This window comes from Vidua macroura, chromosome 10 (genome assembly GCF_024509145.1).
Source record: "Vidua macroura isolate BioBank_ID:100142 chromosome 10, ASM2450914v1, whole genome shotgun sequence".
Classification (NCBI taxonomy): Eukaryota; Metazoa; Chordata; class Aves; order Passeriformes; family Viduidae; genus Vidua; species Vidua macroura.
In genome coordinates this window covers 4,464,236-4,485,120 of record NC_071580.1, presented here as the reverse complement: position 1 = coordinate 4,485,120, position 20,885 = coordinate 4,464,236, and the positions used below count along the sequence as shown (strand labels likewise).

Genomic DNA, 20,885 nt, shown 5'->3' with positions numbered 1-20,885 from the left:
TGGAATTTTTGTTTTGCCTCAAATGCTCAAAGGTGCCTATAACCAAGTATAATGTGGCTTAAAAAAAGGACTCCTATACAGATGTAATCTATTCCACAGTTTTCCCAAGGTAACAAGCATAAAATGACTAATAACTACCAGAAGTGATAGCAGAAATCCTTTTCTTCTTCAAATATCAATGTTTAATGTGAAATGCAAACCTAGTGCAAAATTAGTTTTTGAAGTAATCCATATTTTTCCTAAGCTGGCAGTCTGGGTGGATTTTGCTTTAAAACTGAAATAATAAATTAATGAAATAAAAATGTGGGTTGCAAAAAGAAATTAATGAGCTAATAAACCAGCACAACAGCAAAGCTTGTTTACCTTTGGCCTTTGAGACAGGCTTTTCACTTGAGCTATATCTTTATTAGGGATATGTGCAAGTTATAACATCTGTATTTGCATGGTAGCTTTTTTAATACAAGTTTCTCAGTGTACTGAAATCCAGTTTATTGGACCAATAAAACAAGATAATTGTTTTCTTCAGTTTCTGGATGATGGAAATGGAGAAAGGAGACAAACCCAGTCTATTATTTCTGCCACAGAAATGGCTCCCTGAGGCAAGGGAGCACATGGGGGAAATCACGTCTGGAGTGATGGAAGAATTTGGGTTAATACAAGTTCCTGCTGGAATGTAAAAGATTGGGTTAAAACCCGACAGAATGGACAGGCTCCTCGCCAGGCATGTCCTCCCAGCATGGGACATGGGACAGTGTTTGGAGCACGTGATAAACAAAAGCATTCTCAAGTGCTTGACTCCAACTGTGAGCCTTTCATTTCTGGAGCATAATTGGTTGAGGAGGAATGTCAGAAAATAACATGCTTTGAACTTGGGTTCCTCTAACCTTTCTCTGAATTCTCCAGGGCTTGAGTCATCTACACCAGCACAAAGTAATTCATCGGGACATCAAGGGACAGAATGTATTGCTGACGGAAAATGCAGAAGTGAAACTAGGTAAGAGTGGGTTACAGCTCCTGGAAACTGCAGGTGGGCTGGCCAGGGAGGAGCAGCAAAACTGGCTTATACATGACCTGAAGAAAGAGGATGGGTACCAAGAGCTCCTCTGTGGGTTTTGTTATGTTGGCTTTGATACATGACCTTGGGAGTTGACCGAGTGCTGTGCCTCAAACTGCCAGGGGTTGATGGCCAGGTTCTGCTTGCAGAGATGCCCCTGCAGTGGTGTTTCTGCTCAGACAGCTCTGCCACCAGGTACAGGTTCAGCAACCAACACCGATTTTTCATGCCCTGGATTGAAAATTGCCCTGTGATCACTGCCAAATGTTGTCAGTGGCTGTTCCTCCACAGCTGCATAGCAGTGTCCTGGAGAATAATCCATTTTCAGTTTAACATGACATAATCCAGACTCCTTTTCCAAGCTAACCTGATGGAAGGGTTTAATTTGCAAGAACTACTCTGAATTTTGTGCACTCTGTTAGTCACCACAGACAGGAGCAGGCATTGGTGTGGAGATGATATGGAAGGCAGCAGATCAGTGCAGATGATGTGTTCACATCCTCACTTATCCAGTATTGATGTTATTGAGGGTGTCTTTGCACAATCAATTTATGTTGGTGATGGAAGATCCCTTACACTGGTCATGTGTGGTGAGAGCCTGGTTTTCCCATGCCTCCTCTCTCCCTCTAGAGCAGAATAAAACCCTGTCTTAACAGATGGCACCACCAGCTCGTTGGGCTTGATGCTGGTGAGGATTCCTCTCCAAGGGGAAATTCTCAAGGGCAAATCTCTAGCCATTGTGCTGTGCAAAGTGCAGTTAGTGGACCATAGAGTATTCTCTCATTGGTTTGATTTCATAATTTTTTGCTTCATTTTGCAGCTCTCTGCTTGACATCTCCCATGGGTCTTTGTCCTTGGTCCTTAGTTCCTTAAATCTTTTGCATTTCTGCCATTTGCAGCAAGAATTTAGGTAGAAAAATGAGGCTTCCATCAGTATTTGGCAGGCTTCAATTCAAATGAGCAAGCATAGAACAAAGGCTGCTGCTTATTCATGTTGCTAACCCTGTTTCTCATTAGTATGAGGAGCTGTGATTTCTTTTCATTGCCTCCTGGCAAGGAGGAAAAGGCACAGGGTTTTATACAAAACCTGGACATCAGATGATCAGGTTTGTCCTTGACTGACCTCTGTTGATGCCAGCAGAGCTCAAACAGGAATGTCTTCAGCCACGTCCTCCTTTCCTGGCTGTGCAGGGTTGTTCTGAATGAACACAATGTTTTACACTCAGCAGCAGAGCGTTGCTCAGGTTTGTCTCTGACCTTATGATACCCCGTTGTCTCCCTGCTCCAGTGGATTTTGGTGTCAGCGCCCAGCTGGACAGGACGGTGGGCAGGAGAAACACCTTCATTGGCACGCCTTACTGGATGGCCCCCGAGGTCATCGCCTGCGACGAGAATCCCGATGCCACTTACGACTTCAAGGTACCTAAACGAGCATCTTCCTGCTCAGGAATTCAGTATATCATTGCAGCACTGAAAAACACATTGGCAGGCATTGCAGGCTCCTCCTGCTTCCTGGCTGTGGGATTTTGGGATGCCAGTTCAGGTCCAGCCTGAATCTCTGTTGTGCTGTTCACGTATCCGAATTTACTGTGAGGAGTCTTTCCCTGCATGGAGAAAGGTGTCACACTCGGGCTTCCTACCTGCTACCCTGCTTTTTGGTGCTGTGTATTTAAATACTCCAGTCAAACAAGCTGTATTTGCTCTATTTACTCTGGAGAGGAGTCAGGTCAGGTTTAGAAAGGGTAAAATCACATCCTCTGGCCTGCAGGCTGATATTCACAGGGAGATGTGAAGGCTGCCACACAATCAGACGTTTAGGGGGCTGACCTACTTTTCACATGTCTCTCCAGCCTGTTTGAAGTTTATTTTTGGATCGGTGGCAGCACAACATCGCTGCTGAGTTACAATGTGGCACAGAGCCCTGTGCCATGCAGCAGATCCACAGGAAGGTTGGGAGTCCCACCTGCACATTCAAACTACAGTGAGGTCTGATGTTTAAAGCAGGGAGAGCTTGTTATAGTTTATCCTGTTACTGCTTTACTACAAGTTTCTGGACACACATCTGTAGAAATATCCCTTGGTTTTTTGTCCCTTGTTTTTTTGAAGTGTCCAAAACTTGAATTTCTAGTTCCAAACCTCCTAAGGTCCACTGAGTGTGTCCAGAGAGGAAGGCAGGGCATTGCCACATGAGCTCTGGGGGGGAAGCTCAGGCACATGTGAAGCTTGCTGTGCTTCTGTTCATGTGCATGCTGAGAGGTCACAAGGTGATGTTCAAAAAGGATTTTGAGACCCTCTGGTGTGAGCTGCTTTCTAAAAGTAGAACACTCCAATGTAACAGAGCCACAGCCCACCACTGTGATACAATTTCAGCTGCAATTACTGATTGTTCAGAGATTTTTTTTGAGAAATGAATGATTTTAAAGAAGCCAAATGATGCTCTGCTATTGCAGTCATTTAAGTGTATCAGTCAACTTTTGAACTGAGGGTTTTCTGGAGAGCAGCTCTCCAGTATGAGTTCAGACTCTGGGTTACAGAAATTGTTAATGATGGGGACATGTAGAGATAGTTTAATCTCCAATTACTTATTACTCTTTGATTAACCAGTTACAACAAGCATTTCCTCAGCTCTGCTGAGGGCAGTGCTTCATGAGGGGGCTGCACCCTGCACTGGCTGCTCTCACCACTTCTCCACCGACAGCTGCCTGTGCAATGCTCTCATTAATCACCGCTTTTTGTTATTATTTTTTTTAAAGGACTGATATCTTCATAGGCTACTTCTACCCTCTGAAATCTCTGAGGATTTTCCTCCTGCCAGAATAACTGGGGCACTTAATATGCCATGGGCTGATGCACAGGCTCCAGGACCAGAATCCCTCTATTGTCCCCGAGGATCAGATGCTCGCAGCGAGCATCTCTGAAGTTGGCTCTGGCCATTTTCCCGTGGCTGGGGGTGTGGAACAGGAGCTGATTGCTGCTGACATGCTCCATGCAGGGTGCTTTCAGAGCTCCTGGTGATGTGGGAGCCACTGGACACTAGTCCATACCCCGGATCACATCCTTGCACCTGATGCTCTTGCTTTGAAGTAGGGTGGAGAGGATGTAAATGATAATTATTTCTTTTAAAAGGGATGCAAATCAGATGCTCTCAGGTTTAGCTGACTGGCTTAAAATACTGAATACAAAAAAAGAGATTTATAGGGTGAGAAAAGGAATCCTCACAGGCTTAATCTCTTGGACAAAAAGCCTCTGATCTCACTGTTTTCTTAGCCAGAAATTGATGCCTGTGTAATCTATGGAAGGAGGCAGTAAATACCTCCTCACATAAATAAACCACTTTAAAAAAGAACAAATAGAACCCCCCCGTTGTTGAGGTTATTTGTTGTTTTTCCCCCAGCCAGTCTTCCTTTTTTCTTTAGAGATATCTTGTCAATAAGCTTAGAATCAAAAGGAGGGGGAGAAGGGAGCCTGCTTCCCTTCCCAAGTCAAGGCAATGCAAATGCATTAGCACAGCATCCCTTTGCTGGATGGACTGAAAGGCTTTTCAGTCTTAAAAATAAAAACCACTCAAAAAAAAAAAAAAAAAATCCTGAATTCCAGATCATTATAAAATGTGTGCTTCCCGCTGAGTTTTCTGCTTTCTCTGGGAGACTTAGAGAGATGATAATCCCTTTCTGTATTCCTCCAGCTTTAAGATCACTTGGCATCTTGCATATAATACTGGGCACCTCAATATGGAAAGACACATTAGGAATTTGGAAGGAGTTCAGTGGCAACCCAGAGGGAAGGGGTCATGTGTGCTGAATCATGTGGAAAGACTGTGATAATTAAGTATGCAGCAGAAATCCCAGCTGACCAGAAACAAAGAATGGATGAGACTGTGCTGTGAAAGGGCTGAAAATAAGATTTGAGAGAGAATTTTTAAGCAGGTACAAAGATGTGTAGCAAGGACAGCATTTGTTGAGGGAGAACTTGAGCTAAAAATGAGGAAAAGTGCCCTGAAATTGGAAATCCAAGTTGCCTTTCTTGGAGGGTGTATGTGAAAAGGTGCTTGTGATTCCTAGAGGCTCTCTCTAGCTCTGGCTGGGCTTTTGGGACTCTTTACTGGGAAAAACAACCTTTCTAACAACAGCTAAATGGTAGGTTTAGAGGCTTGAGGCAGTTTAGAAAGAGCTGCTCTTGAACTGGAGAGGAGAAGAGTGAAGTGGGACTGCAGGGACATGGAAGAAAGCAGGGCAAGGGAGAGCTGGATGTACCAGAGGAAGGGTGGAAGGCAGAGTCCATCCCTTCTAGCCTTAGGTAGAAGCACCAGCACTGGTCTGAGTCGTGTTCCCAGCCCAGCAGATGGGTTGTACTCACTTCTCTCACTGGGCACGTCCAGCCTGTGCCTCCTGCACTGCCAGGAGAGCCAGTCCATCACTGGGGCTCATTGTCAGGGCTAGGGGTGCAGCCACAGCTCGGTAGTGATAGTGGGGTGGGGAGCAGGCACTGGAGGGCAGCTCCCTGCTGCTGTCTGCCAGGCAGCTGGGGATTTGGGTGTTCCTGTTGGCAAGGGAGAAGATGGAAGGAGGAGTGTTAGAGGTATGAAATCAAAGTTTCCCAGAGAGGTGCATTGTCTCTGCTCTGATCCTTCAGGAGACTCAGGGCTGAGCGAGGCTTGGGAGCAGGGTGAATAAATGTGTGCATTTCTCCTTGCACTGGCAATGTCCCTCTGCTTTCTTCCACAGAGTGACTTGTGGTCTCTGGGGATAACAGCCATCGAGATGGCCGAAGGTGCTCCCCGTGAGTAGAGTCAGTCTCTGTTCATTATCCCTGGGCTGTAAATGCTGGGGTTTGCTGAGCACCAGCCAGAGCTCAGCTCTGTGCAAGGAACACCACCCCAAGGTTTTCCCTGGGATTGCTGAGGTGGAGCTCACAGCACCCGTGGGGACAAAGCTGCCAGGGCAGCCAGGGGGCGGGTGGGCAGTGAGCAAACCTGTGTGACACCTGATGTGACACCTGATGCATCTTGGAGCACTCTGGGGCATGGTTTCCTCAAATAAAACACAGATGAAGAAGGGGTGGAGGACTGGAAGCAGGTAAAACACCTCAGAGCTGGTGTGACCCTGATAGTGACAAGCTGGGTGCACCTGCACAGGTCACACTGCCACAGTCTTCAGTGTTATCCTCAGGCTGTCCTTGCTGGAAAATGCAAGTAAATAAAGCAGAGCATCGTGCCACATGGCATGGCTGTCCCATGCTCTGGCCCATTGATGTCAGCACCTGGCAGGTGCTGAGGACCTGGAGCTGCAGGAGCAGAGATGTCCCAGACAGCCCCTGCAGTGACCCTGGTGGTGCTGGGGACACTCACAGTCCTTGGATGGGGACATCAGCCCTCACCTGAGCCCCAGGTCTGGGGGTTGTCTCTGGGGAGTTGTTGCTGCAGTCATCCTGCCACAAGGGTCTGGCAGCCTCAGAGGAAGCTCGGATCTCCCAGTTGGATGTCTGTGCTGTATTTAATTCCTCTTCTTACAAATTGCAGCTCTGTGTGACATGCATCCCATGAGAGCCCTCTTCCTCATCCCCCGCAACCCGGCCCCGAGGTTGAAATCAAAGAAGTGGTGAGTTTCTTTCTCCATCTTTAGGGACTGTAAAAACATTTCTGGAGCAATCTTTTTTTGCAGCTGGGCACGCTGGGGACATGGTGTTGATATTTATGTAGTTTTGGGGGTTGGTGATGGTCTCCAGCATCACCCTGGTGAGTGCAGGTTTGGGTTATGGTCTTCCATGGAAAGGAAATTTGCTCTGAAGGATTCACCGTGGGATGGAGGCCTTCCTTGGTATGTAGAGAGAGCAACACACTCAGCCTGCCATTTCACAGTGCAGAACTGGCTTTTCCTGGGCAGTTTGTGCAGCCTGAAGTCTGATGACACTTTGCTTGGCTCCACTTTCATTCCAGTCAGGTTCCGTTCTCAAGTGGAAACATGTATCCAGGCCAAAAAAAAAAAAAAAAAAAAAAAAAAAAAAGAGGATGGTTTATCTTGAAGGCCCAGGAATGCAGAGATTTGTGCTTTGTGTGAGATTTATTTTAAAATTTTGCAGGAAGATATACATCACTGTTTTGGGGGAAAAAAAAAAAAAGGAAAGAAAGTGAGGCATGCCAATAAAAACCCACAGGAAAAATATTCCTGAAGCCCAGCCAGATGTTGTTTTGTTACTGTATGTTCTGTATTGATGGAAGTGGAGTCCTTAAAAACACTTGTCTTTGGTTTGTGCTGTTTTCCTGCCCCAGGTTCAGCAGTGGTTTAGTCAGGAAAGATCTGCTACATGTTAGAGAGACAGCACTGCCCCTTGTTCCCTGATGGGCTGGGCTCACAGAGGGAAGCTTTGCCTTAATCCTTTAAATTTTGCTTAATATCTTATTGATTGCACACCAGTAAAAAGGAGAAGACCCCATGGTATTTACTGAGGACACTTGGGGGAAGAGCAGCAAATATTTTATTGCTGCCAGAGGAGAGAGAGGGACTTGGAGTCCTCTGCTTTGGATGCATGGTGTTGGGCTTTTAGGACCAGCCTAAAAACTCACCCAGGCTTTGGCAGGAGGGATCTCAGTTTTGTCAGCCTGATCATCAGCTGCTCCAGTACCAAACCAGGAGGAGAGGGACCATTCCCAGCTGGCTCTGCAGAGGGTGTCAGATATTCTTGCTCTCTTTGCATGACCTTTTGAGGATACAATTAGTCAGCTGAGAAAATAGCGTAGGTGCTTGTTTTCTGCCAGATCACCAGTCTGCTCCTTTGTTATCCTCACTCCTACAGCACAAAAAGGACTGTGAGACTTGAGAGTTTATTTTTCATACAAAAGTGCTGTTTATTCAGCAAAGACTCCCTCAGCCTCCAGGCAGAGGGGAGCTGATGAAAGCAGATTTTGAGCAGGATGTTTCGCCGTGTCCTTAAGGTAAAAATGGAGCTGGGATGGAATTCATATTTTAGTCCCTGCCCTGCCATTGCAGGATGTGCTTAATGCAAGATGGCATGTTCCTGGGCACCACCTTCCCACACACATCTGGCAGCTGTCCCAGGTTTGCACATCCTCTGGGGTCTGCCTGGGGTCATTTGGTCTGCCCAGAGTTGTGCCCTGCCTGTGCCAGGGGTGGCATCCTGGGTGCTTTGATGAAAGATCTCCTGGGAAGCCATAGTGTAATAAAAGTCCAGCTTCAGAGGCAGCTTGGTGCTCACCTGGCCTCTGCTCCCTTTCCATGATCAAGCAGGCATCCCTGGTGTCCATCAGAGTTGGGACATGTGTATCTCAGGCAGCTCAGACCTCTATTCATCTTCCAAGCTGTCGTTGCAGTGGAAAGCTCCAAAGGATCCAGGTGAAGCTCAACCAGCTCCTTGAAAGCAAATTTTTGCAGCGTTTTCAATGTGGCACTGGGCAGATTGTCCTTGGCTCATTTCTCAGCTGGAGGTTTTCGGGCCTTGCCAGGATGAGTCCTGGAATTCTGCAAGCCCATCCCAGGAGGAGTGGAGATGTTTGATGCTTTTGGGGTGGCTTCCTGGCAGTCAGTGGGCTGGTTTTCACAACCACAGGTCACAAGAGCACAGCAAAATGGAGAAAGGTTCAGCTTGAGTTTGTCCTTGCTTTTGTGCACAGCAACGCATAAATAAAAGTACACTACATGGGCAGACCATTTTTTCCTTGCGTGTAAAAGTAGTGAAGGGACTCCAACCCCTTTGAGGGCAAGTCAGGAAAGCCAAGAGAGAACACTGGCATGGGAGCCTGCCCTCAATTAAAAATTGCAGAGAGGAAAATAATTTTGTTGCTTGCTAAATCCTCAAACTAGCTTTTGAAACAGTGCTGTGTTCCTATGAAATTAAAGTCTTTGGTGTATCGTTTTCTTTCCCAATTAAAGCCAGCCAGCAATGAAGCTTTATTTTCCTCTTCCCCTGTTTGCAGGCAAAATGAACTCAAACTGTAGTGATTTTGTTCCCATAAACCTTCTCTAGCCCTGCATTGTAAAAGACATGAAACCTCTTTGTTAATGAGGTGATATTTGCACTGTGGTACCACTTTTCATCCAAGCAGCTGCAAAGGCTTTGCAAACATTGATTTAAGCTTTGCAAACCCCAGGAGCTGGAGAAACATGTATTTCAGGAAGGTGGGCTGACCTGGGCCTGGGGAGGGGATGAAACGTGTGCTGGAGTCCTCCTGGATCAGAGCCAGGGAGAAAGCCCTGGTCTTCAGCTCCAGTGAGGGCTGAACTGTGCCACTGGACCGGCTGGCTTGTTTGAGAGAGGAAGATTTTGGGAAATGCAGCAGCCTGAGCTGGAAAATGGATGGGATATCCCTAACCATAGCTGCTCAGGTAGCAAAAGTGTCTTAGGGCATCACAGGGCACTGGGACCCCTATCCCATCACTTTAAAAGGAGGATAACTTTTCAGCTACTTCATCTGTACTGTATTTGCACATACTCTGGACCACACATCCAGGACTGGAGTCTCTCCAGCTTCATACCAACAAGGGAGAACCATATTTTAAAAGTGTATTTTTTTTTCTGAGCATCACATTGATTGTGCCTTCTGGGCACATTGAAACACTGCATTTCTCAAGGCAAGGTGGGGAAGGCAGATTTACTCATTAGCAGAGCTGGAGGGAAGATTTAATTGGATCCAGTAGCATATTTTATTTTTGCATCTCAATTTGTATGGATTAGCACTTGAAAGATAAATCACTTTTAGTCTGACAGCTTAAAAGTAAAATCCCTGCAAGCTTATTGTTTTACTTCTAATGCAATTCTGTAGTATCTGTTGGCTTCTGACATTAATTTATATTCATTTTCTTATTTGCTAAAGCAACATAGACTACAGTAGCCTGTCAACGTTTTCCTTTCTTGAAAATCCCTGTTCTCTTGAGTTTATAATGTGGTGAAATTAGTTCCAGGAAAACTTTGGATATGTAGCACTTGAGACTAAGACAAATTTGTTTATTAAAGATTTGGCTGAAACTGTTTTTGCTGAGATTGAATGTAACTTTGTGGGCAGGGCTCTGTTTCCATCTTTATCAGAAGAGCTTGTCCCAGTCTCTTGGATCAGGGGGTCTGGGGCTTGCTGGCCCCCCAGCCCTGCTGGGTTGTGATGCTGCTGTGAGACCAGGGAAATGCTGCAGGCAGCAGCATCACCCAAAGTTTGCCTGAGCTCTACCAAGCCCTGCAATGTTGGAACTTAAATCTAAAAAAGAAATTTAACCTAGCTTGTCCCACTCAGCTTCACAAAGATTCATCTCTTGAGACACTGCCTGGGGTGCTATAAAATATGAGAAACAGTCCACTCAGGCATTGTGTTTATATCTGTGTGTGTTGTATCTCGTTTCTACCTGCAGTTTCACAGGTTCAGAGGGAAGGGAGCAGGAACACTCCCTTGCCTTTTCTTGGGTGCTGTTGGTGGTGTGTTGCTTTGGTGATTCTCTGGCCATACTGATGGTTCCCAGCTTTCTGGGCTAACGAGTGAGAACTGAGAAAAATCTTCTCAAACACCAACAAGTCTTCTTCACTTTCTAACATGAGAATTACCTGTTATTTCTGTGCCTTCCTTCCCTGTTCTTGACCAGGTCTAAAAAGTTTCAGTCCTTCATTGAGAGCTGCCTAGTGAAGAACCACAGCCAGAGACCAACCACGGAGCAGCTGATGAAGCACCCCTTCATCCGAGACCAGCCCAACGAGAGGCAGGTCCGCATCCAGCTCAAGGACCACATCGACAGGACTAAAAAGAAGAGAGGAGAGAAAGGTCAGTGGGGAAGAGAGGTGGGTTAGTGGAGAGGAAGCAGTCCTTGACCTCTGCCATGTGCTCAGATATCCCTGTCTGGGCAACCCGTGACCTCTGCCACGTGCTTGGGGATCCCTAGGGCAGACCAGGACACATCCAGGCAGGTGAAGCTTATGGGTAAAAGAGGGAAGACAGAGAGGACTGGGTTGCCCGTGGTCTCAGTACCAGTTCCCCTCACTCAGATGGCTGAGTTTGTTTGCAATCTCGTTATATTCAATAGGTGAGAGCCTTCATGTGGTTTGGGGACAGATTGTTTTGTTTGGTTTGATTCCTCTCAGTCATTGAAATGGAAATAAATACCTGTAACCAAACAATGTGTACATGCAAAGCAGACAGGTGACTGTCGTTAGAGTTAATCAGTGTTTTTAAATATTTTTTTTTCCTAATGAAAAATGATGCCTTTTTTTAGTCCAGGTGGTAATTTCCACATGGAACATCTAAGCTTTGATTCATTAAAGCGTGTGTATAAAATTTACGTTTGCATAGATCTGTGCTGGCGTGTGGGAGGGTGAAGCTGCTAAGCTGAATTTTCCCCAGCTCACATATTTCATGCCAAGTGTGTTGATCTACGTGACATCCCTGCAGCACCAGCGATGAGCAGAGCTGTGCAAACGAACATCCAGATAAGACCCTTGCCCCAAAGCAATTCCACTGACTAGGAATAACCTATTAAACTGAATGTTTCCAGTGAACTCTCCAGGCCCTATCAAAGTCCTCTGCAAGAAAGATCAGATAGCAAAAGAAACTTGCTAAAGTATTCAGTTGCTTGTGAACTGAATTTTAATTTGAAAGCTCATTTGTAGAATCCAGCAAATTAATATGTTGCTATTTCTCTTCTTATTGGTAGCGGAATTAATTTTTCATGCGTACCTTCCAGCCCCTTGTAATAGATTTCACTACAATCAAAACAATAAAATGGGATCCCAGTGAAGTATTAAATGTGTTTAGTCTGGCAAATGAAGGTTGGACCCTAGAGATGGAGAGTAATTGGATAAATGCAAGCCTTTCTTTGACTATAATTCCCTTCATCCGATAAAGATGATATCCCAACAGAAATTGCAGTATGTAACACAACATTGCAGTGAGCTTTTATGTAGATATCTTCATTGCCTGGAAATTACATGGATTTGCATAGGAAGAGCATATGTTTAGGGAAAGAGGAGCTGGTGCCTTCAGAACCTTGGTTAAATTCCACCTTCCTGTGGCTGTGGCTCCAATAGCTGCTGCTGCACGTCCTGTTGCAGAACCATCCTGAAGAAAGGGGTCACTCACTGTCATAAGGGGATAAATTCTTATTTTGTGGACACTCCCATCTTTACATCAAGGGGCTGTGGTTGTCAGGGCTGTTGCCCACTGTGCTGGTGTTTACCTGGCCTTAAAACCACAAAATGCAGAGCAGTAATGCTGCTTATTCTTGGTCATGCAAGGTAAAGAGAATTGGCTGTTCTGCCTTCAGAGCTCGGGGGTTTTCAGCCACTGGAAAAACAAATGAGTCCAGCAAAGGGCACTGATGAGCAATTCTGTTCCTAGATGAGACAGAGTACGAGTACAGTGGAAGTGAGGAGGAGGAGGAGGAAAATGACTCTGGAGAGCCGAGGTAAGAATCAGAATTTCATTTGTGCCCTTACATCCCTTTTAGCTCTGTGTAAAATCAACTTGGATTATGGGCTCATATGAACTGGAAATGGAAAAAGGACATTCTGAGCACAGAGTCCTGTTCCCTGGCAGAACAGAGGAAATTCTCGCTGAGTGGTGCATGGGTATAAACTGATGCTCTGGATCACCTTAACCAAAAGCTGGGGAAGAAAACCCCATTGCCTGTGGCATCTGTAGCACAACATGGTACTGTCATGGGAGTGTGGATATTGGTATGTGGAAAAATGTGAGGTGAAATTAAAAAATTCTTCAAAATGTGGTTCCTTACATCCAAGTGTAACTAATTCCCTGTTCCCATGTAATTTTTCACCATGAAACCTCCCAGGTGCTGCTGCAAGCACCGTGGGGCTGGAACTTTCTTTGCTGACATTTTTCAGAGCCGTTGTAATTAGTATCAGGTTATTCCATTATTTCACTGAGATAATGTAGTATTTTAATAGCTGGCAATGATTCATGCTAAATGTGCTTTGTGCACAGCTAAATATAGTATGTGCCAGCCACTGCAGCACCAGAGGCTTTGGTTAGAAATTTAATGTAAAGGAAACCTTTCCATTTACAGTAAGTAAATGACCGATGAGCCATGAGCAAAGCTCTGTCACCCTGCCCTGGCACCTGCAGGCCCTCATCCCTCCACCCACTGCTGCCCGAGCTCTGTCGGGTGTTCGGATGCTGTTGGGATGGAGAGGAGAGGGGCCACGCTGGAAAACCACGCAGGGGCAAGAGGCTCAAGGCTGCAGGGAGGGGATCTGCTCTGATGCTTCTCCTGTGTGCAGCTCCATCCTGAACCTGCCCGGGGAGTCGACGCTGAGGCGGGATTTCCTGCGGCTGCAGCTGGCCAACAAGGAGCGCTCGGAGGCGCTGCGCCGGCAGCAGCTGGAGCAGCAGCAGCGCGAGAACGAGGAGCACAAGCGGCAGTTGTTGGCCGAGCGGCAGAAGCGCATCGAGGAGCAGAAGGAGCAGAGGAGAAGGCTGGAGGAGGTAACTGGCCAGGGCCGAGCTGGTTTTGGGTGGAGCAGCAGGATTTCTGGTGACAGGTCCCAAGGGACTGTTCTCAGCATGGTTTAAGGTCACGTGCTGACCTCTCCAGTCAGTAACCCCAAATGTTTTTTACACTGGTCAAGCCCCTCTGCCCATCCTTTTGACGTCGCCACCTCCAGCCACTCTGCCCACCATAGCAAGTGTTGCCAGCTTTTGTGAAGGTAATAGAACTGGCTTGCTATAAATAAACCTTTGGAATTCCAAACCTAAAGGGGTCCCTGGAACTACTGAGCAGAGTTAGCCCATGACTGGGGTGACAGCTGTATTCAGTCGAGGTGGGCAATCCAGCATCTGTTAAGTTCATTATCGTTATTTGCTCCTGTGGACTGTTACAGTTGAGAAGAAGCTGAAAAGCTCCATTTGCCCTATCCCTGCACCCATGTGCCATTTGTGTCCTATTTAATCCATAATTTCAACTTCAGTCTTACAGTCCCTGCCAATTACAATTTCTCTTGCATGGGAGGGGCAGATGCCTGCCTGACTTGTGCAATGATCCATATGTGCCCTGAAGGATAAGATTTCATTACCCTTGTCTTAACATACCAGCCACAAATGCAATCGGTCTTAAAATTATCCACCCCATTTAAAATCCAGCTGCAGGATTTGACCTTTTGACTTTGGGTGTCCCTGAGCTGCTCAGTCTGGCCACGTGCTCTGGAGGAAGTGCTTGCTTTTGCTTTAGCTCCTGGTTCTTGTATTGAAGAAGTTCACAAAAAAATAATGGGCTTTTCCCCATCTCCTGGGGTTTTTGATGGGGTTTTTCAAAAAGACACCCACTGCCTTGCTCTGAACTCCACCCAAGTGACTCATTGAAGGGTTCATATGTTGAGGGTCATTAAATTAGCTTTCTGAAGAGGTCACCAATATGTCTGATAAAAGGATTTTCAGTAAATGGACTATGAGAGCATCCACCCCCTTAATTTGCACGAGCAAGAGTTCTATTACTCTGCACACCAGTCTCTCCCTGTACTGGGTAATGCCTCAGGCCAGAGGCACAGACAGGAAGGAATTTCAGGCAGCTGATGGTGATGATGGTGATATGTCCCCTCTTCGAGGTGGTCCTCTGAGCCCCTCCAGGGCAAAAATCAACAGAGGCAAATCCCAGGCAAAGCATTTTTTCAGTCTGGTAAATATGTAGGTCTGTCGTGTTGTCAGAGCGCAGAGTGCTCAATATCTTGTGGGTCAGGTTCTGCTAGAGCCCTGCACCCATCCCGAGGCTGGCAAGCTGCTTTGGGAGAGGACAAGGTTTGCACATAGATGTACCCCAAAATCCCCTGCCCCAGTGGATGTTTGTGAGGACTGTTGTTGCAAGCTGCCTTTGTCCCAGCCTGCTTGCTGCAAGCAGTACAGGAGCAGAACAACAGCAGAATAAAAGCAGACACCAGATTAACTGCAATCCTGTAATGAATACAATGCTTGCTGCTGTATTAATATGTTCTCTTCACATAGAAGAAAATTGTTCTCTCTTTGCTGCTTCCCAGGCAGGTTTTGAATGGAGGACTAATCCCTTTGCTAAGCTGGAGAGCTCTGCCCTGAGCTACAGAGTTGCTGCCTTGCTGGGCTGGGCTGTGCTCAGTCCCCTGGGCTCTGCTAGTTCCCTTCTGTTGTGTCCCCAAGTCATTAAAAGTTAATGCCACCATAGCCAGCATTTAAACCCAGTGCCTTTTCTAGTGGTTCACAGCAGCCACTCTGTTGGGCTCTTCACCCACTGCCTTCTTCCCAGCTGCCTTACAGCTTTTGGACCTCAGTTGAAAGGGAGATGTGCTGGAGCAAAGCTGGCCAAGAGGTGTTTGCAAGCTCCTGCCGTGTCAGAGGAGTGGGGAAAGGCAGGGGGGCTGTAGTTAAAGAGCATCCTCTGCCCCCCTTGACGTGATCTGTCCCATGGGCTCAGCCAGGATCAGGGCAGATGCTGGGGCCAGCTGGCAGCTGTGATAGCCCAAGCACCTTCTCAAGTGCCCATTTCCTCAGGTCCATCTGGCCAGGTTTAGCTTCACCTGCATCCAGCTACAGAGTAAAATGAGCTCTGCTCTCTATTAGACACCGTTTGCGTTGTGAGCAAGGAGAGGCTGAGTTGCTATGGTGAGGATTAAAGCTGGAGTCCTTGAAAGAGGTACAGACCTTCTGGTGGGTTGTGGCAGTGGTGAGGACAGATGCTCCCCAGCATGGCTGGCTGTGGCTTTGCCAGCTGCAAGGTGCCTTGAATCTGCAAAACCAGAAAACCTGTAAGTGCAGAGATGAGCAAATAAAGTTTCATCGCTGCTGCAGGGATATAGTTTGGTCTTTGCCCTTCCTGTGGGTGTTTTGGGGCAGGAAGCCTCTGATGGGCAGACTGATAGCAGCTGTCACAGTTGTGCTGAGTTTGGTGTGGCTGTCCCGAGGCTCCCAGCACACTGCATGGGTGTGGAGTGCTGCTCCAGCCGGGCTGGTGCTGTTGGACCTCTCTGCTTTTTCCTACACCAGCTTTGCATTAACTTTCGTTGATGACTCTTGGCCGGGGATTTATTTTGGTTGATGGGAGCAGGATTTCTTCCATGCTACTTTATGGTCTGACTAAGATGGGGTGTGCCTCCAGCAGGCAGCACTGGTACCAGCAGATCTCTGGGGGAAGAGACCAGTGAAGACTCAGATTACTGTGTTTTCAAAATAAATTTGACCTTTAAAGCACAGTAGAGCAGCCGGGACAAATAAACTCTTGGAGCTGGTGGTTTTTGGGTCTCCTAAGTCAGCTTGTTCAAGCTGCCAAACATATTACTGTGTTTACAGAAAGAGCTCCTACTCATCATAAGATGCTGTGGAGGTGTCCAGGCTGGGGGACCGAGTTGGCATTTGGGACCAAGTGCAGCTCCAAAAGGATTGATGTTAGAAGGATGGCAAGCTCAGAAATGCCTGGAGTTAATTTGTACTGGAGATGCACAGCAAAAGAGCTGAAGAAAGACCTTAGTGGGATAACTGTCCCATTCCTGTCAGTGCATACCTTCAGGAGGTTTGTTTGGTGATTTTCCAATGCTGTCTTTAAATACTGACAGGGGTAGAGCTCCTACCATTTCTCATGTCTCATTTAACAGAGCTCAAAATGAAAAAATCATATTTTTTTGTCACCTTGATCTTCCTAAATGGGGATTTCTGAACCTCTCACAAAATACGTCCCACATTAGGGCTTTTTTGGGGAAATCCACCATCTCCTGATGCTGCTCTAACAATAACATCAAATGCGTATAGAAAAAAGTCAAGTGAGGAAGTCTTCTGGTGGTCTCTTTATGACCTTCTTGGTGCCCTCGAGGCCTTGCTGCCATGCTTTGCGTGTCTCCTTGCATCTGTTGGACACTTGGGTCTCCTTTTTCAGGAGCTGACCAATTTCCTTCTCTGAGGCTGAATTTTATTCCAGGCAGCCAAAGAGATTTAGATTTGCAGCTGTCTTTAATTGCAGTGGAAGTAAAAATGCCCAAGCCAGCTTTGAAACCGGGACTTTCATGGGAGCAGAGTTGCAGCTTTGTTTTCCCTCGTACAGAAAGTTGGTCTCATGAATTCAAAATGTGCATCAGAACTAACCCTCAAATTAGGAAATTAAATATCAATAGATCCAACAGCACTGCAGAAAATGTTTGTGTCATGCAGAAGGGTGAATAGGCTTGAATATATTTTAATTTTTCCCTATATATACATATATTAGATATATATAGTTCCCTAATCAGCCTTCCATTTGTTGCTGGCACAGAATGAGCCTTGATGCACTGGTTTAACCACCAAAACTCCAGCTGAGCTGTAGGAATAACACATCCTGGGGTCAGGAGCTTTAGGGATCCTGCAAGACAAATCTCTGTGCAGACCCATTGGCAGCAGTGGGCAGATGGAGTCAGAGAGGGCTTTATATAACCTCATTTTTCTGCCATATTGTGGATTTTTCTCTGTTCTAGGTATAAAATGAAGGTCAGATCATTACAGGGGATGTACAAAGCAGATCTAAGCATCTTGCTGTTTTCATTTGAGGTTCCAGTTAGTGCACTTGCAGAGCTGGATGTTCAAGGGATAAAAAATTGCTGAAGCTCCTGTAAATGTTAACCAGCAGAACACCATCAACTAGAAGCTCTTACAAAGCAATTTTAAAAAATTCAGCAATTAGTTATAGGTAAATTTAGGTTATCTAAAATGGTGGTTTGTTATTTTCTTCTGCACGTGCAGTTGTTCTACAGCTTGTAGGAATCTTGTAATTAAGATGGCAGCACCCTCATAGTTGTGTGGTCCATGGGGATACTGCAGATGTCCCAGCAGCATTCCTGCACCCATTTCCAGGGAGAGCTGTGTTACAGCAGCTCCTGTAGTACAGCTATGAGCTAAACCTCATGTCTCTCTCATTTTTCTTTGGTCAGGAAGCATGTAGGGCTCATAGTTTCTGAAGCATGAGATTTTTCCTGCATGGGGCATCCCTTCATGGTGATCCTGAGTAAAAGCTCTGCAGTGGTTCAGAGCAAATCAGATCCCTGTTTGCCATGGTGGGAAGTTCTGACCCAGTTTCTCCACCAGTGGGAAACACCTCTCCATACTCCAGTGCTTGGCATGTCAGAAAAGATGATGTTCCAGCCACAGTCACTCTTTCCCTGGTGGCTCAGATAAATGAGCCTGTCACAACAACGCAACCACCTAGAATATTTGTTTTCATTTGTCACTTGGAATTCCCCTTCCACTTCTTTCCTGGCTCATGCTGGTGTTTGGGAGCAGCAAGCCAGGGTTTCCAGGAGCAGCTTCTTGCAAGTGTCAGTGCCTCTCTGAGCTCACAGGGTTCAAGGGGCAGCTGCAGCTCTCTCATTGCTCATAGCCCAGGATGTGTCTGATCTAGCAATGTGAGCTTGTTCTTTGAAGTCCTTGTTTCATGCCAGGCCTCCAAGGGCCTCCCCACCAGAGGTTTTGCCTTCATGTGTCTTCTCTCATCAATATTTAAAACCTGTCATATCTGGTGCAGTGCAAATAAGATCCCGTTCTGGCTTACAAGCGGCTACATATAGCTTTACCTGCAGAGTTATATAAATGCAGCCCTAATTAATTGGTGCTCTTGCCTTGCATGAATAATGGATCTGGATAGTGTAAATACACACAGTAGTTTCAGGCTTGGAGAAATGTGGGAAGTGTGCTCTTGCAGCGGGAGAGGGAGGTCAGAAAGCAGGGAGAAAAGGAGGCAAGGAAAGAGAGATCTTTGAATCTTTTTTTTTTTTTTCTTTTTCTGTTTCTACGTGCATTTGTTCTCAGCTGCATCTCCCTAATCCAAATCCCTCCTTCAAAAATGGTCCCCATCATCCTAGTACTGGGGAGACTGGGGCTTTGCCCACTGCAGTGCCAGGTCCTCTCCAGATGTTTGCCAGCTGCTGCAGCGGGGCCATAGAGGGGAGGCAGCTGATTCAGCCCTGCTCTGCTGGGCTGCAGTGTTCAGCTGAAGGTGCTGGTAATGCTACCGTGGCAAATGACCTGGTCATGATGTGACCTGACAAATGTGCTGTGGAGCTGGAGGGGAGTGCTGCACTCCTGGCCTCCATGAATGTGTGTGTTGGATCCTGCTCAGAGCCTCAGCCCCTGGAGCCTGGCTGCAGCAGGGTGCAGGGGGCCTTTAAGTATCCAAAAGAATCCTGGCTTTGAAGGGAAGTGGTACCTGTGGGCCTCAATTCTCATTCCAGAGGTAAACAGGCTTTTAGAAGGCTGGTGGTGAGATGCTGCCTTGAAGGAAAGCGATCAGAAGTGGGACAAGCTCACTGGGGCACATGGTACCCAGGAAGGATGGTGTGCCACTCCCTCTTTGAGAAAAGTGCTTTTGCCTCCTTCTTTGGAAGGATTTGGATTTGTTTGCCTACTAGATTGGAACTGAAGACCATTTGGGTGATTTTTATTGAAGAAATGGCTGTGATATTCAGGGCCTTGCCTCCCGCCGGCCAAGCCCAGCCTACACAAGCATTATGTGCCTTGTTCAGCAGCATGATAGTTTAACTAAAAAAGACAGCCATTAAAACCCACCTCAAAACCAGTGTGACACAACTGTGACTGGAAGCTCAGGGTAACATTTATTCAACACATTAGTCTGAAGATCTGTGCTTCAGAGGTCATGGGAGCACTGACCATCACCTGAGGAGGTCAAGGGAGCATTGGCAAAGCCAAGAAATCCTGTGTATCGCCAGGATGCTGCACAGTGACCGTGTCCTGGTGGTGAGCCCTCTGCAATTTCTAGTGCAGAGTTCCAAAAGCTCCACCCAGCCCCACGTTCCCCTGTTGCCAGCGAGGACAGGCGTGCACACAGAGTAGCACATGCATCCCCTGTGTACGTGGGCAGTGCCAGTGCCTGTGCCTGGCGTGGGACACAGCGGTGTCTGGAGCTGGCAGGTTATTTCAGGTTGGATGCAGTTTTCCCTCCCTGAGGCAAGTGGAGCAGCTCTGATAGATATTGCTGTAGGTGGCACTAAAGGTGTGCTGCAGCTCAAGGAAATCATTGGAGTCCATGTGGATGTTACCTGTGGGTGAGGAGGCAGCAGCAGGACAGGCAGTGGCTCCTGATGGAAATGTTGGGGTCTTTAAATGTTTGTTACAATATCTGCAGATAGATTTATCTCCATGGATATTTGTCTGTAAAGATACCCTTAGATGTGTATCTCCACAGAGACACAAATATATAAAATATGGAGGAAAATAACAGTGTCTCTATAGGTATCTACAGACAGATACAGATTTTAAATCAGTCTGTGCAGTGCAGGTTCCTGCAGAGCAGCAGTTTCACACGGAGGCATCTCAGTCTCTGGAATGCTCAGCCAGCTCTTCAGCTGCTTGCTCCAGCCCTCCCCACGATTCAGTGAATGCATGGCATTGCCAGCTTCTCCAGTGACAGCGTTCCCACTGCAGTCTGCTCAGCCACCGTGTGTTGGCAACGGGAGAGAAAAAAAGACAGGAGAAAAAAGGGCCAGGTTTCTGCTTCAGCGGGTGCCTTCCCGTTGGCTGCAGCCAGCAGATGATGGAGATGATGGAGTCAGGGCAGGCAGCTCCAGTAGCCAATCCCGGCATTTGAGTGCCCTCTGCCGATGCTGGATGTGGTGCTGCAGTGAGGGGCTGCCCTGGCGAGCAGCCTGTGCAGCACTGCAGCACTTTGCTGCCAGCCCCTGCTCCCGGGATGGCTGGGGCAGCTGCAGGAGTTAGGCTGGGTTAAAAGCAGGCGTGTGGGGGCTGCAGGTGTGCCCAGGGTGACTCACGGCAGGCTGTTGGTTGTCATCAGCCCAAAACTTCCCGGATTGCTGTCAGCAAAGGTGCTACAGAGTGGAGCAGGCAGGGGTGCACCCAGGAGGGAGTGGGGCAGGCATGACCTGAGAATATCAA

The 20,885-nt window shown here is 47.0% G+C and overlaps 1 protein-coding gene across 6 annotated transcripts in view; it reads left to right on the top strand.

The window, feature by feature from the left end:
* The window catches only part of TNIK (TRAF2 and NCK interacting kinase), a 153,812-nt gene that overhangs the window by 94,012 nt on the left and 38,915 nt on the right, over positions 1-20,885 (top strand). For all 6 annotated transcript variants that reach the window (XM_053985816.1, XM_053985815.1, XM_053985818.1 and 3 more), the window contains exons 6-12: positions 904-994; positions 2,343-2,473; positions 5,779-5,833; positions 6,573-6,651; positions 10,636-10,811; positions 12,381-12,447; positions 13,280-13,484. In XM_053985816.1, the coding sequence (XP_053841791.1) occupies positions 904-994; positions 2,343-2,473; positions 5,779-5,833; positions 6,573-6,651; positions 10,636-10,811; positions 12,381-12,447; positions 13,280-13,484 (804 nt within the window). The remainder of the gene's footprint in view (positions 1-903; positions 995-2,342; positions 2,474-5,778; positions 5,834-6,572; positions 6,652-10,635; positions 10,812-12,380; positions 12,448-13,279; positions 13,485-20,885) is intronic.